Genomic DNA, 16,789 nt, shown 5'->3' with positions numbered 1-16,789 from the left:
CTTAGGACTGTAATTTGTGTAATCATTGATTATTGATACCCGTCGCTATTGGTTTGACCGCGCATCCGAGGTTTGTTCTGTGCATGTGTAGGGCGGCACTCAGAACACGCGCGGGCGCCGATAAGTACAGAACCAACGCAGGGACGGAGCCCCTTTGCTTAGCTCGGGACAGTCCTCCCATGTACCCAGACTTCACACCGCCGTTTTGAAGAAGTTTACATCCCAATGGAATTCACCGCACTTCACTCTTTCCAGGTATGAAGCCGGGGTGTGCGACATGGGGTTTGGCGAATATCTGGGAGGGGGTGCGGGACCCAGGACGCGCTGCCTGTCCTGGAGCTGGGTACGGCAGGCGCTCTCCTCGCCTCGCTCCCTTCTCAGCCTCGCTGCGGAGGAGGCACCCCCGGAGGGCCCCCCACTGGAGAGCCCGCACCTCGGGGGCTGCCCGCCACCCAGCTCTTCCCCGGAGCGCCCCCCCACGGAGGCTGCCCCCCACCGGAGCGCCCCCCCCACGGAGGCTGCCCCTCACCGGAGAGCCCCCCACGGGGGCTGTCCCCCCCACCGGAGCTGCCCCCCACCGGAGCGCCCCCCCCACGGAGGCTGCCCCCCACCGGAGAGCCCCCCCACGGGGGCTGCCCCCCACCGGAGCTGTCCCCCACCGGAGGCTGTCCCCCCACCGGAGAGCCCCCCCACGGGGGCTGCCCCCCCACCGGAGAGCCCCCCCACGGAGCTGTCCCCCACCGGAGCGCCCCCCTCCTCGGGGGCTGCCCCCCACCCGGCCTTTCCCCGGAAGCGCCCCCCACTGGGGCAGCCCCCCCCGCCCCCGGCTTCCGCGAGGCCCCGCCGCCCCGCCCCCGCCCCTCCCCCAGCGGGCGCCCGCCGCGGGGCCGCGGAAGCGAGCGCCCCCACAGGCGGAGGTCCGACCGGCTTAAGCCTCAGAAAAGCGGCTCCTCGGAAGGCCGCTCGGCACACTTCTAACCGTTTTGGAGGCTTGTGTATTGTGACTGTAGCAAAAATATGTACGATCTACCTTGAAGTCATTTTTAAGTGTATTCCTTTATTTAGTGAAGGCGAGTCAGACCAGAGTCTCACACTGGAACCTGGGCGACCGGCAGCGAGGCGAAAGCGCCGGCAGCGAACCCGCGTCCCACTGGCCACCCCGCCGGCGCAGGCGCGCTCCCGGCCCGCCCCCCACTCACCGCCGCGCGCTCCCGGCCCGCCCCGCCCCCACCGCCGCGCGCTCCCGGCCCCGCCCGCGCAGGCGCGCTCCCGGCCCGGCCCGCCCCGCCCCCACCGCCGCGCGCGGGGGGCGGAGCGCAGAGGGCGCGCGGGCCGTCGCGGGCGCCGCGGAGACAAAGCCGCGTCGGGGCCGCGGGGGGTGGACCCGGGGCTCGGTGGCGCCCCCGTCCGCGGGGAGGGCTCGGCGGACCGCCCACGCTGCGGCCGCCTCGCAACAGGTCGGCCGCCTTCCGGGAGCCTCGCCCTGCGCCGCCGCCCCCGCTCCCGAGACCCGGGCGCCCCGCTCGGCTCGGGCCGCGGCTCCCATGCGGTTCGGGTCCAAGATGATGCCGGTAAGCGCGCGGGCGGGCGCGGAAGTGCGCGGGGTCCGGGCGGCGCGGCCCGGCTCCGGGTCCCCAGGCCGCGGTCCCCAGCCCAGCCCCCACCCTCGGCCCCCCTGACCCCTGGCCCCCCACCCTCGGCCCCCGGCCCGCGGTGAGCTGCGGGTGCGCAGCCGCCGAAACTTTCCTGCCGTCTCCGCCCGGGTCCTCGCTTGGGGCTGTCCTCGAGCGTCGAGAACAGGGGCCCGGAGTCTGGCTTGCTTTGTCTTTTTAAAAACTTTTGGTTGGAGTGAAACAGGCATCACACTTGCCCTTGCCTTAGTTTTGGTTGGGTTTCGCTCTCGGTGTGCGATGGCAGCCCGAGTGTCAGGTCGCGGGAGACCGGAGTGCCCGCGGCGCGTTCGGTCCGCGGCCCCCCACGAATCCCCCAAATCCTACTGAGCCCTCCATCCCTGCAAGAACCCCCGGTTCCCCCCCCCCACCGAGTCCCCGGCCCACTGATTCCTCCGAACCCTCCCCAGCCGCTCCCCGGCCCCCCGTCCCCCCACCCCGGCCACCCCCACTCTCCGAGTCCCCGGCCCCATGAATCCCCTGGACCCTCCCCACCCCCCCCCGCTCCCCGACCCCCCAAATCCCCCCCGTCCACCCCCACCCTCCGAGTCCCCGGCCCCCTGAATCCCCCGAAGCCCCCCAGCCCCCCGCGAACCACCGGCCCCCTGTCCCCTCCGTCCACCCCCACCCCCCGAGTCCCCGGCCCCCTGAACCCCCTGGACCCTCCCCAGCGCCCCCCCCGCTCCCCCGCCCCCCGTGCCCCCCGTCCACCCCCACCCTCCGAGTCCCCGCCCTCCAATCCCCCGGCACGCCCCCTAGTCCTCCTGAACCCCCTGGCTCCCCGAGCCTCCGGCCCCTGAGCGCCCCCCACCAGCCCCCTGGACCTCCTGGCCCCCAGCCTTTGGCCCCCTGGAGTCCCCAGCCCCTTGAATCTTCGGAACCCGGCCCCCAGTCCCAGTCCCAGAGCTTCCGGCCCCCCCAACCCTCCGAGCCCCCGCCCCCTGGAGGCCCCCAGCCCAGGCCCCCCAGGGCTGACGCCGGAGTGAAGTGGCGCTTTCCTTCAGCGCCCGCGCTGGGAGAGTCTAGGGGGGAACTGGGCTGGGGGCTCGTGCACGCGTCCCCCCCCCCCCGAAGTTGTGCTCGCGCTTCTCCCCCGGACCAGGGGTCACTTTGCGGCCCTCGCTGTTTTCTTGTGGCTTCGTGTGTTGAGACAAAGAAGCAGGCGACTTTTACCCCATTACCCCATCTGTGGAATGGAGTGAGGACAGATTTTGTTCACTGCAGTTACAGGTGCAGAGTAGAAAGTTTTGTGCCCCCCCCCACCCCCCACGTCGTGGGAGGGCGTCCTAAACGTTCACAGTCTGGGTAAACTTGGTTTGTTGGGATTGATCATGGAGTTTGGATGGTTTGGGATATTTTGTTCTGCTACGATTCAAGGAATTGGAAAGTATTGAGTGTTATGCATCTTGGTTTTAGTTTCACACGGTTACAGTCAGGTTTGTGATGGGAATGCTCGGTATTAAAATATGGACCATGGAAGAAGGTGAAGGAGTTTGCTATTAAAATTTTTATCCCTTGGATTTACGTTTCTTTCTCACCCCACCCTTTTTTTTTAATGTTTCTCTTGAAATGACTTTTGCAGATCATCTCTGAATTTTCCTAAAAACAGGAGCAAGGTAAGTATTGGTTGTTGCAATGTGATTTCTTAAGGATAGTTTCATGTCAAAATATGCTTTGGGCTTTCTTAAAACCAAGGAGAGTTTTCCTTCTCCCCGCTATATACCAGATGATCAGAATCTCTGAAAGGTTGTGTTGCTCTGGAGACTGTAAGTGAGCGGTATGGTTCTGATCACCCTCCGCACAGACTCCAGCGTGGGGGGCGGCAAGTCCCCCAGCGACAGAGCTACGGGCAGCCAGGACCTCACTACTTGTCAGCTACGACCTTTGTGACCAGAACCATCTCCTTTTAAAAAGTGATTTGTCTCAGGTTCAGCGTCTGTAAAATGGGGATGATGATATTACATAGCCCTTAGGGTGGTCTGAGGATTAGGGTTGCTGGTTCCAAAACAGTCTAGTGCCCAGCTTGTCTGGGATTTGCAATCCTGATGAAACACAGCTTCTTAGTCCTGGGGGCCATACAAACGGAAGGCAAGTTTTTATTTAGTGCCATCCTGTGTCTTTATTCTGTTGTGTCTTGGGTACTTGAGGATAAACCCATTTTCTTAAAAATATTTCTCATCTTTGGCTCTTAATATACTTGGATTTTAATTTTAATGTCGAGTGAGGTTTCATATTTTATTACTTTGAAAAATGCTAACCAATTGATTGGGAAAAGCGGTGTGCTTCCTATGAAAAAATGGATGTAGACAGTTGTCTTGATGTGTTTTTTTTTATTGTGGTTAAATGTCCATAACAAAAATTGCCATTTTAACCATTTTTAAGTGTGTAGTTCTCTGGCACTAAGTACATTCCTTGATTTGCTTTTCAAGGCATTCTAAAGATAACAGCTTGCTGTTCAGACAGCATTATATTAAAAATGTGCAAATAAATGGTGTTTGTATATTTTCTCACCAAATGGTAGAGAATCAAGTGATTTTCATGTGGAACATGAAGTGATAATTGGACCCAAAACCAGAAGGGGAAGGTGCATTTTAGTAGGCTAGCTAAAAATAAGTAGGCAAACAGCTGAGTATCAGGGTGGAGGTAATGATAGGGTGCGGCAGAGCGGGTGTGATAATTAACACCCATTTTCAGATACCCACCAAAGCATCTCTGATTCTCTGATATTTCTACAACTTGGTAAGAAGAAACTGATTAACCTCTCCTACTTGACACCGTATTTTCCTCATCGAAGGAAGCGTTGTTTGCAGGTTTAGAGTATGGTTTTTTAGTTGAGCCATCCTCACTGTATTTGATTATCAGATAAAGGGAGGTAATTATTATTATTTTTTTTTTTTAAAGATTTTATTTATTTATTTGAGAGAGAGAGCATGAGAAGGGGGAGGGTCAGAGGGAGAAGCAGACTCCCCGCGGAGCAGGGAGCCGGATGTGGGACTCGATCCTGGGACTCCAGGATCATGACCTGAGCCGAAGGCAGTCGCTTAACCAACTGAGCCACCCAGGCGCCCAGGGAGGTAATTATTAAAAACAAAATTTCTCAAGTATTCAAAATTATATCAGATACCTTTTTTCATTACTTTTGTTTTGCAAAGCATTATATTTAAGCAAAGCGTATATTCAGAAATATCTTTATGAGTTTAGCTATCTCTAAAAGCATTCATTACTCTTTTTAGATGGAGGCTTATAAAAATTCCTGTTTGTATTTGCTATTGAAATGGTAAATTAAAAACAAAACAAAGCTACACACAAAACCACATGGTATTGTGCAGTGCCACATGGAAGGCCAGAGGACTTGAACTTGCCTGTCTGTCCAGTAGATACCATGTGTTACATGCGTGCCTGGCTGTGATGGACATGTGCTGTGTCTGTCCTGTCCCGTACGGTGGCCACCAGCACTTGAAGTGTGGCCAGTGGGATGAGGAACTGACCTTTTAAAACAATTATTTAGTGTTAACTATATCTAAACAGCCACATGGGCCTGGTGGACACAGTACTGACCCAGTGGCCCATTTGACAGAGTAGCCCAAAGAGTAATTTTATGTTGGAATCACATATTGGCAGCTTCCTGTTTACATTAATACTTTTTTTTTTTTTTTTTAAGATTTATTTGAGAGAGAAAGTGAGAGAGCACAAGCGCGGGGAGGGGAGAGGCAGAGGGAGAAGCAGGTCCCAGGACCCCGGGATCATGACCTGAGCTGATGGCAGATGCTTCACAGTCGGAGCCCCCCAGGCGCCCCTACATTAATACTTTAAAATGAAATCGTAATGACCTGTTTACCTCTAATGGCTTGGGAAATGGGTTTTCCAGTTAGTTAGTTTAGTGTTCTCTTGGAACTTATCTCATCATATGGCCCTGATACAGATAATGATTTTAAGAAAATGATAGCTTATTTTAAAAAGCTCAGTTGACCTGATCAGGATTTAAGTTTTAAATTTGTGGCATTTTCCCTTCCAGGGTTGCAGAGTGTCCCAATTATTTCTAGTTATTCTGTGATGCTGTAAGATGATACCCGATTGTGTGAGCTTCTAGATTGGGGAGTCTAGGACAAAAAAATTGGGTTCTCGTTGTATCACCTTTCTGATGGCTGGTCGGTAGGATTTATATATTTCTAAGGGAAACGGCACCTCGTGCAGCTCACAGACCAAAGGCAGGACTTCTGCTTAAATACTTGTATTATTTTCCTGTAAAAGGGTGGTCTTATTTGCACATATTTTCCAAACTGAAATTATGTGTTGAAATTAAAAAGCTTTCAAGTTTCAGCTTTAGAACATTGTATTTATATGATTATACCATGTGGTGAAAGAATTTCTTCTTGTTGATAGTAATGTAGCAAGTTAGCTTAGACTCCAGAATAAAGTTTAAGGTAAGTTCTCTCTCTGTAGAATTGTAATTCCCAAAGGCTGTTAAACAAATCATCTGTTTTAAAAAAATGTGGCAGATACCTCACATTTTATGTGCTGTAGTGAGATTTGTTGCCTTGTGACTTCTGCTATATTCATTAAAAACTGAAAAGCATTAAAAATTTTCTGTATTTTTACCTGTTTCGGGGAAACAGTTTAGACTTTGTAAAGAAGCTTAGCACAAGCCTGCAGTTAAGTTGAAGAGAATTTATTTGTCTGGAGGACATGGGAACGGAGGGTCATTTACTCATATGTTGCTTCTAGGAAGAACTGTTTTCTCTCCCAATTCCTGTCCCCTGCCCCCCAACAGTAGAAAGTAGAAACAGTAAAACAAAATCTGTTTTTTTCCTGAAGCTTTTAAGGAATGCTATAGACGTTTATCCGTTGGTAATGTATCATAGTTTGTGACACTCGTTAAAAAGTCTGTCTGAAGCTAACTCCACGCTGTTCTTGGCGCCCCTGTGTCGTGTGGCCTCTCTCCAGCTCAGAGGGGACTGCGTACCAGTGTGCCTGTTGGTGGGATTTGCTGTCTTGGCTCATGAACCTTTCCCCAACCTCTATGAAGTGTCAAAGGATAAGGAGAGTGGGGTAGGAGAGTTAGGAATCCAGAGTGTTCTGTTCTGCTCATGCCACTCAACCAAGCCAAACATGATTGAAATACTTGCTTTTCGATGGAGTGCTGTGCTCTGAAGAGAGCATTTTTCTTCAGTCGGATCTAATTGAGAAAAGAAAACACAGATGACGGACTATGTATGAAATGCATACTTATTTTGGAGTGCTGAGTGAGACATTAAAATTTTACATGCTATTGGGGAGAGCCAAGGAGAAATTGTAGTCAGTAGGGGATCCTTCAGGAGCACTGGGTGACATGGAGGCAGGGCCCTGAAAACATTCTATATACTGTCTCAGCAAAAGAAAGTTATTTTATCAAAGAAATGCATATTCTAAACATAGACCTTGTGTAGGAAAAGTAGTTTCCCAGACTCAGCAACTTGTGGTCATTTTATAGTTTTTTCTACATAAAATTTATCCCAAACCAAATGATTTATTGGGATGATAAGAGAACTACATTTTCATCGAAAATATTCATTTGGCCAGTAAATACTGAACTATTACTTCTGAAATGCCTACTTCAGTTGTTCCTCTAGAAACAAATTTTTAGCTTAGTACTATGTTATTTACATTTCAGACATTTCAAATCAAAGTCTCTAAGACACAAGTAGACAAGTAGAGGAAAATCGTCATGAATAAAGGAGTCTGGAATTCCAATTGCAGGTGCTAGTGGTATGATAATAACGGGGGAGGGACAGCACAGCTGCTCGATCGTCCGCCGTGGGGTGACCACTTCTGCGTGAGCAGAGCAGGGGGGCTTGGAAGTCCTGTGCTCCGGTGTCCCTCCCAGGGAAGGGGAAGGAGCTTCTCCCGAGACCCCGTCTGTGCCCCACCCTGTGCCTGGTGCTTTAGGTTGGTCATCCCATCGAATTTCCTGCTGACCTTGTGAAGCGAGTCTTCTCCTCCTCATTCCACAGAGGAGGAATTTGAAGCTCAGAGGGTTTCAGGAATTTGCTCCTGGTCACTCAGCAGAAATGAGATATGAACCAGGTCCGCCTGCAGACAAACGCTCTTTGAGGCGGCAGTGCCTATGTTAAGAGCATTTTTGCGTACCCTCTACAGGACAGACAGTGGCCATGGTGTTCTTTTGGTGAACGATAACTTCAAACATTAGTTTTCACAACATAACTACAATTGTTTTTCAAGTAGGAAGAGGAAAACAGACATTTTCCATATTTCAACCCAGACTGGGTGAGAAGAAAGTTTCGAATGACACGGAGGTGACCACCTTGCCCCGGTGCCATGGAAACACCTCAGTGCCTGTTGTCTTTGTACCTCGAACACTCCACGGAGATCTCAGCCCCTCCACGGCGCTGGCAGGGAGGGGGGCAGGGAGGGGTGGGACAGCCACCGTCTGTAGGAGGCGTGTGGAATCCTCTTTCTCTGGACGGTGTTTTTTAAACTGGGCCTGAAGGCGATGATGCAGGGAAGGGAGCATCAGAAGTGGACGGGCGTGTCGGGAGATGTGGAGGATGGGGGGATGTACAGCGTCTGTGGGGAGAGTGCCATCCCCAGTCTTCCATCCCCAGCCGGTTCCGGGAGCTTGCCTGGTACCTCGCCACTCTGCTGGTGGGAAGTCAGGATGGGCGCCGAGTGACCACGCCGTCTGAGTAGTGATCCAGCTTATTGAGGTGAATTTATCGGAAGTAAACTAGGGACTGACTTTGTTTGTTTGGTTTTGTTTTTAAAGATTTTATTTATTTGAGAGAGAGTGAGAGAGAGCCTGAGCTGGTGGGGGGGTTTGGCGGGGAGGGGCAAAGGGAGGGGTGGGCCCCCCGAGCAGGGAGCCAGATGCGGGGCTCGATCCCAGGACCCCGGAATCATGACCTGAGCCAAAGGCAGACGCTCAACCGGCTGAGCCACCAAAGCGCCCCTAGAGACTGATTTTGGATGTCTTCATTCTTCTTCATTAACCTGTTGATTGTATTTGGATGGCCGTTTGGGCCGGCATCTGTCCGCAAATATGTAGGGACCATCCGCGGTGTTCTGGGCACTCTTCTAAGTGCCTGGATCCAGGAGAGGATAAGACATGTCCAGGGAGCTTACCTCCCGTGGAGCTGAGTGGGGGGTGGGTGGAGGACGTGGAGAATAAGAAAGAAACGGAGAGTGGGATTCCAGTAGGATCGTGCGGCTGGGATGGCTGCTTTAGATCATGGGGCAGGGAAGTAACAGTTCAGCTGGGACCCGCGTGGCCGCGAGGAGCTGGTCCTGTGTGTCACAATATTTGTAATTGCTACTTCTCCTAGAACATTATGAGGCTGGGCTGGGGGCACGGGCCTGAAGGACGCAGTATGGCCCCGGGGGGCTGGCGCTTCGTGGACGGCGGCGAGGGTGCCAAGGGCTGAGGTGGCACTGGGGGGATGCAGTAGCCCCCGGGGGCGTGGCAGCAGGAGAAGGGACCGCATCTCACTGATTAGGAAAGACCCTTGTTTTGCTGTGTGGACGGTGGGCTGTGCGGCTGCCAGAGGGAATCAGCCGGGAGAGGCAGGGAGAGGGAAGGCCACTCATGGCCCCTGAGGAAGGTCCACAGACAGCCACCGAGAATGAGTAAAAGCCGCACCTTATCACAGCGAGGGCCCAGCCGGTAGTGTGACTGGTTGTGAACTTGTTAACCTTAAACGAAACAGTTACTTTCCCGGGAAAGTGCTTTATTCGGGAATAGCAGAGAATTGCAGTTTGGGACACGCAAGCTAGGACAAGACCACAGGCCCAAGTCCTGCGCGGGAAGGAGAGGAACGTGGTTTTATGGACAAGGAGGGAGTTGGGAGGGTTGTTTCCAAGCAAAGTCCACTGGAGAAAAACAGGAGTTCGGGGTGACGGTGGTTTGTCACCGGCCGCGCTGCTGGGGTGCTCACTTCCTGTAGGAGATGCAGTGCCCATCTTTCCCTGTGGGGGCCTGTAATTCGGGATTCTTCCCTGGGGAGAGTTCTTCTGTTGGATCTGTAGTTGAGCTTGAGTGATGCGGCTCCCCCTTCCAACCTCCCCTTCCGCATCCAGAATCCACTCTGGTAAGGTCTCCCCTTACTGATTTCACAGACAACCGACACAGTGTGTCCCCTGCTTTAATAACCTGCCATCGTGCCACTGGGGAGCCCCGGGGTGAGACGAGCCGGCAGCACGCCGCCCCAGGGTTGGGAGTAAGAGCAGCAGGAGTAGGGAAGGCGGCTCCCATTCCACAAGCTCCCTCCCTCCCGAGTAAGGAGAAACCGGACTCTGTATAGGATTCGAGAGCAGCCCTCGGTCACTGCGTCTCTAAAACCGAGCAGGGCAAGTCTGGTTTCTGAAGGAAGCCCGCACCCTAAAATCATTTTACGACGACCGTACTTTTGACCCTGTGATTGTACCGCCTTAGCAGCTTCTCATGGGCTCACCTACAAGTCCCTTTACCAGTTGTTTTAAATCAGAGATCTCTTCCTTTTATTGACAGAGATACGTAGTAGCCAGCCATCTAGGAAATTGAAGTCAGAGCTGCGTCAACTCTAAAGGGCACCTGCTCCTGTTTTTCTGAACCGCAGCTGCTAGCTGGTTTGTGATAGGTGGGAGATTTTGGTCATTTGCTGCTTTCCAGAAAAGGGGGGCTATTTTGCGTAACACTATTTTAACGGTAGAGAGGTCTTTCCCTGGTAGGTTTTGCTTGTTGCCATCAGCCGCTAGAGACCTGGGCGTTGGGCCCCTTTCCTTCTGTTCTTCTGTGGTCCTCCCACCCTGTGCCGTCTCTGTGTCACTGCCCCTTTCCTGTCCCTGGCGCCCCTCCCCTGCCTGGGCTCCGGCAATCCTTTCCCTGTTTCTCTTCTTGCCTGCACTGTTCTCTGCCCCTCCGGTCCATTCCACACACTACATCCATGGTGGTTTTCCTGAAACAGAAGTCTGTGTCTTCCCTCTCCAGAAGACTCCAGGACTGATTCTGTTGCAGTGTGCGAGATGAGCTCCCTGGTCAGATGTGAAGTGTCTGATGTCTAGCCCAGGTCTAAGGTCAGCCTTTCTGTGCCGACCGTACGCTTCCATCCAAATATTGCAAGTGATAGAAAGATGCAAAACACCCAGCAAGTCCGCATCTGCTCATGCCACCACTCTCTGGCCTGCAGTTGGAATTGTGTCCCCGTTCCAGAAGATGTGCTTCCTGCCTCGTCCGTGCTCCCCAGGGGATCTGCATTAGGGCTGCTAGTGGGGCTGGATGTCCCTGTTCCTCGTGCTCACGGCAAGTTGTCCATGCTTCTGTCCATGACGTGCTCTGCGCCCTCTGACCTCGCCGTAACTCTGTGTGTGGGTGACGCCACCCTGGCAGTTTCTGCAGCAAGTCTGTGCCCCATGGGTTGAGAATTGGCCCGTCCCTGCGTATTTGTCCAGTCTTGCCCCACCCTCCCGTTTCGGCAGCTCCAGGACCAGAGTGACGGTGCTGTGCCTGGTGCGCTCACGCCTCTGCATGTGGGGATGTTTTTCTGCCTGGATGTTCCTCTTCTGCTCGTCTAACGCATCCTTCAGTTTCCGGTTCGGGGGCACTCCTTGGGAGGGAGTGGTTGCTTCCTGCTCTCCCTGGACCTGTGTGCGTCTCCACGAGGCTCCCACGTGCAGCCCGTCAGCTCGCAGCCCGGAGTTGCCCCACCAGCTCTTGGAGGCACCACACCTCTCGCCGCCGTGGTTCAGGCGCTTGTTGCACTGGTTGACACACTGTGGGGACCCGATAAATACTGGTGGAGTGGATGAATGGTCTTAATTTTTTTTTTTTATGGTCTTAATTTTTTTTTAAACATTGTATTTATTTGAGAGAGAGAGCGAGCATGAGCAGGTGGAGGGGCAGAGGGAGAGGGAGAAGCAGGCTCCCCACTGAGCAGGGAGCCCCATGTGGGACCCGATCCCGGGACCCCGAGATCATGACGTGAGCCGAAGGTAGACGTTTAACCGACTGAGCCACGCAGGTGCTCCTGAGTGTTCTTTCTTTGGATTTTCTTAAGTGAGGGTAGTTCTCACCCACCTATATTTATGTCCACAATTGGCTTTTGAGCTTTCTTTGAGGTTCCCAGAGCTGGAGTCTTTGAGAATGGAGGAACACTTGGATTACAAAGGGTGAGGCAGAAAGCGGGGAACTGGAAGCAGTGGATTGGTTGTACTCATGGCCTCATGGGTGGGTCCGAGAAGTAGTGTGCTGAGTGGAGAAAAGCGAGACATGGGATGAAAAAGTGCCTTTATGTGAAGTTGTTCCTGCACCCACCAAGCAGCAGTGCTCAGGGTAGAAGGCAGTGCGAGCGGTAGAGAGCGGGGGTCGAGGTGGGCAGTGACCTACTCACATACGGGATTTAGTCTTTTTCCTCTCCTCGGAGTTTGTTGATGACAGATACTGAAAGCAGAGTGGCCTAACGCGATGCTCTGCGGCATAGATTTGGAATTTGAGATCTGAGTCAGGCTTTAGGCATGGCTGAGAAGGAAAGAACAGATTTCTTACGTTACTCCAAGCAGAATGCCTTGTTTCTTCTTTTGAGCCATGGTCTGGTTTTAGGAACGCTCACTTTCAAGTTACACCGCACATTCGTGTAGGCGCTCACTCTTGCTCGTGCCCTGGGCTCCTGCTGACTCTCCTGGCCGCCACGGAGCTCTGACCCACAGCGTCCACGCAACTGCGCGAGCTTCTGTTGTTGACTTGCCGTGTGTGAGATCTGAGATAGCGTGGGGGTGGAAGAAGGCTTTCAGGGTTAAAACCTCTGTCCTAGGGATTTACACACCAGTGAGGCAGGTAAGACAGGCGTATAAACAACTGTGTGCGAGTGGACGTTAGCGAAGCGAAGAGCACGTTTTCTTGTGGCTGGAGGGGTGAACGTGCATGCCTATGTGTGTAGGAGGGGCTGGGGCAGTCTGAGGGTCTCTGAATCATTCTAGGAGCATAGGGATGACTTGGACACTAACGGACAGGGTGTAGGGAACAGGTGAGCTAACCCAGGGAGATGAGTGAGGAAAAGTGTGGGTTTTTAGGTTTCTTGTTTGGTGATCTGAGGCCGTGATTGTGCAACAGATGATGTAAACAAAGTTCCCTGAAATTCAAATTATGCAGAGATAAGTACGAGTGCCCGTGAGTGTGTTTCGATGCTGTTACTGTTTCCCGGTTAGCTCCTGGTGCTGCAATAGTTAGTGTGTGCGGGGTGGGTGGTTCTTGACAGCACAGTCCTCCCAGCCCCGCTCATAACCCTCGAAGCTGGTGCTTCTCAAGCTGTATGTAGTGGGGTGGTGGGGCCCACCGCAAGGGCTCCCGATTCAGGAGGTCTGCTGGGGGAGGGTGCGCCGCGGCTGAGACTTTCTGCTCTAACAAGTCCCCCAGTAGTGCTGATGCCGTTGGTCTGGGGACCACACTCTGAGAACCCCGCTAGTCACCTCTCCCGTACTAGAAAGCCTTTTTGTTCTTGACCTGCGGGGCCCTGGTGAACCAGCCCTTGTTCGTGCCTGCCTGCATTCCTGGTGCGCTGCCCCTTCTTTCTGGTTATTCGCGTGTGGCCTTCCCGTGTGGCGTCTTCCCCAGAGTTTCTAGGTGGCTCCTTCGGCCTCCGTCCAGATGGCTCTCCAGGAGTCGCTGCGTTTCGTAGTCTCCTCTCCTGCCTTTCCGGGCCGCACCTGTGCTCAGGAAGTCCTAGCGGGCACGGGCGGGACAGATGTCCAGGTCAACAAGCACTTGGGGCTGGGAAGGGACAGAACCAGGAGCTTCTCCCGAGGGATGGATGTCGGGAGGATGCCAGTCCCGGGAGGCCTGGAGGTGGCGGTGCTGTCGGCTCTCGGGCACCCAGCGGGGATGTGATCAGACATCTGAGAGCAGCATGCAGCTTTCTGAGAGAACGTGATTTTTCCGTAGAGGATTTTTCTCTCAAAGGAGCCGCTTCATATTTGCCTTATCTTTTTTTTCTGGAATGGAGATGATCTTGGAGGATGACCGTGTTCTCTGGATGACACTGGGTGCCTGGGGGACTCCCTGTTTGGTGCCGTCCGGATCGCTGTTGGGACTTCCTGGGGTGTTGATTTCTAACTTCCACTTACTTGCTATCGTGACCAAAAGGGTAAAAAAAAAAAAATCCATTGATTATGATTTTATGATTTTGCTTTAACTAACTCAGATGTGGCTGCTAGAAACTGATGGACTGATTGTAAACGATGCTATAATAAAAAGCGGTGCACTCCGTGTCCAGGTGGGTTCACACGTCACGGGCTCCGAACAGAGCACTGGTAGATGTAACTCACCGTCTGCGATGGAGGTTTCGATGGGCAGCCTAGTGGCCTTGAGAGTAAACTCCAGGCGGGACTCCTGGCCTCCCGGTTGTGTGTGCCTGACAACTGACACGAGGCCGGGCCGGTCTCTGAGGGCCAGGACGCAGCACTGGGAGATGCGTGTCCCTGCACCCCAAGGGAGGCTGCCCACGTGGACACTGGGGGGGCGGGGAAGGGCATCCAGGCTGGGGAAGCGGGCGGAGCGCTGACCCATGAAGGCTGACCCACCTGTGAGGAGGCGTGGCAGAAGATCCCAGAAGGTGGGGATGACCTGCGTGTCATTTCTAGCCCTTCTGCTGTTGGCGGGCACCGCTGGGCCGAAGGGCCCTGCGCTCCGGAGCGGTCGAACGAAGCTTCGGCTGATGTTCCTGTTTGTTCATTCTTGCCCCGTTCTGGATGGTCGTGTTGAGGGAGGTGTCGCTGTGGCAGGGTGCAGCCCAGTGTAAAAGGGAAGTGATGGTTTGCATTTCTCCCCGCACAGGGGAGTGCTGAACCCCGAACCATGCGGACTCCTCCCTGGTCTCACCCCCAGCCTGGTTGCTGCCCGTCCTGACGCGCAGTTCCTGAGAGTTGTGAGGCTTGGGAGGATTCGTGTCACCCGTCTTACAGATTGTTCCTTTTCCTCTAAGGGACGTGTGTCCCCCCCCTCCCCACCCCGTATTCTTTTCTCCTAGGTAAACCGGAGGGATTGAAGGGTTTATGAGTCAGAACTCTAAAGCTGCTATCACAAAGCCTTGCTTCCTTTCTGTGACGAGGAGCATCTTATACTTTTGGTTCCTTTTTCTTTCTGCGGAGCTTTTCATGGTTTTGTAAATCAAAGGCATAAACTGTAGCCTCTGACACAAAGTAAATTTCTTGTAAATGCCCTAGCCAGTTTTTGTGGGGTTTTTGTTTTTTTTTTTTGTATTTCCTCTTGGAAGACTCTTCCAAATTTTAATCTGAGATAATGCCTCCTTGAACATGAATCATTCTTATGTTAAGAGCATAACATTATAGTCACAGTGACTACATGTCCTCTAAAATGGAGCTCTTAAAAATAAATCTGTGACCCATTGTTTTTAATTGGAGATTGTCTGTGACTTTAGGATTTTGGAAGGGCAAGTCTTCTTCGGACATGACTTGGGCCTGAATCACTGCAGAGGGCGGGGGTGCAGGGCGAGGAGCGTTTGTCTTCTCCGAGCCTTTCCTCTCCAATCAAGCACCTTAAGAAGTCGACGCAAATAGTCATCACGGCTGCCACGTTCAGGAGAGTATTTCCACATTCTTTTATCACAGTCTATAGTAAGTGAATTTTGAAACTGAAATTATTCTGAAAATATGTTAACATTGAGAACATTTTAAAGGGACGTCCGTGCCCGTGTCCTGTATATTCCGTACGAGCCAGTTCATCTGTACATGTATTGTAGACGGTTCTGATCTACGACTTCACACGATTCTGTTCTGTAGCTTAATCTTACCACTTTCCTAACACCGTATTTGGGTCATAACTTTTCCATGTTGCTGGATATTCAGTTTGCCACATTACTTTTCATAGATCTGACCCTGTAGTGAAAATCTGGTGGCATTTAGAATTTTTCTTCATTTCGGTTACTTCTTTGGGATAAATTCCCATAAGTAAGGTCGTGAGGTAGACCTAATTCTGTGCCTTTTGACACGACCCATTTTATTTTCCAAATGGATTTTAACAATGTATATGGTGCCACCATCATGTCTGGGTGAATTACTGTCCTACAGTCTCTGTTGGATCTTTTAATCAAATCGCTGATGTAATAGCTGTAAGTGGTACCTCATTGTTTCAATTTAGTTAAAACAATTACACCCCCCCCCCAGGTTTTGTGGTTTGTTTTATTTTATGTGACCTGCGTGTTATTTGTCTGCTCTGAAGGATACTTTAGAGTTTGTCGTGTTTTGAGGAATCTCTTCTTGTGGCTCATGCTATAAAAAAATGAAGTTCCTGGTTTACAAGTTGGCGCGAAGTTAGCATGTAGTTAGCGTGTTATGGTGTCTCTGCCGCCCCGGGAGGGGCCGCTGGTATTCACTGGTACCGAGGGAAGAAGAGCGTCCGCTCTGTCAGCCTGTCGCCGTCACCTGCCGTGACGCGCATTTTCAGGTGCTTCCGCGGTTCCCGGTCCTCGCGGTGCACAGATCTGTGAGGGCTGCCGTGAGGCTTTGGCCTGATGATTGCTGCGTTCTTCCCAATGACAATAATTCACCTCCGAGGTTCTCAGGAAATACTCAGAGCTTGAGTCCGTGAGAACAGGCAAGACTCTCACGACAGCCTCCCCAGGGAGCCCCATTTTGCGTGCTTCCCTGTGGGCCAGGGAGCTGAGGAAGTCATCTCTGCATCCTTGGGAATACGGTGTTTTAAAATGTACATGCCAGGAAAGACGACGTATTTGGAAGTAAGGTTATGATAGATTTGTTTTATTATTATGCTTTCCATTAACTTGTGCCTCTGGCTGAAACCTCAGCCTGTCTCCCATCATGTGCATTTTTTTCATTTCTGAATTTCCATTTTACCTTCAGTTTCATTCATGTACTTTAATAGTAAATTGTCTCGTTTTTCCACGAGCATATTTCATCTCCCTTAAGAGATTTTTGTATCTTACACAAAGCACACATAAATAGTGATATAATTCATGTTCCGTGAAATTCACCCCGTGAAGTGTGCGGTGCAGTGGTTTTAGTAACTTCATGGGGTTATGTAACCAGCACCACAATTCCAGAACATTTCCATCACCCCAGATGGAAACCCCGTACTCTTGATCAGTCATTCCCGCCCCCCTGCCCCAGCCCCTAGCAAC

The 16,789-nt window shown here is 52.5% G+C and overlaps 1 protein-coding gene across 3 annotated transcripts in view; it reads left to right on the top strand.

The window, feature by feature from the left end:
* Positions 1 to 1,318: 1,318 nt before the first annotated feature.
* The window catches only part of TP53BP2 (tumor protein p53 binding protein 2), a 55,495-nt gene continuing 40,024 nt past the window's right edge, over positions 1,319 to 16,789 (top strand). The window contains exons 1-2 of one of the 3 annotated variants that reach the window (XM_078077822.1): positions 1,319 to 1,571; positions 3,253 to 3,286. Coding sequence is in view for 1 of the 3 variants with exons in the window: in XM_036118907.2 (XP_035974800.2) it covers positions 1,545 to 1,571 (27 nt within the window). In the remaining 2 variants the exon portion in view is untranslated. Of the gene's footprint in view, positions 1,572 to 3,252; positions 3,287 to 15,134; positions 15,267 to 16,789 lie in introns of those variants that run through there. The other 2 variants (XM_036118907.2, XM_078077823.1) reach the window with 2 other exon arrangements.

The sequence above is a fragment of the Halichoerus grypus genome, chromosome 7, assembly GCF_964656455.1.
Source record: "Halichoerus grypus chromosome 7, mHalGry1.hap1.1, whole genome shotgun sequence".
Lineage (NCBI taxonomy): Eukaryota > Metazoa > Chordata > Mammalia > Carnivora > Phocidae > Halichoerus > Halichoerus grypus.
Note: the sequence above shows the minus strand (reverse complement) of the source record. Positions and strands in the feature narration are given on the sequence as shown.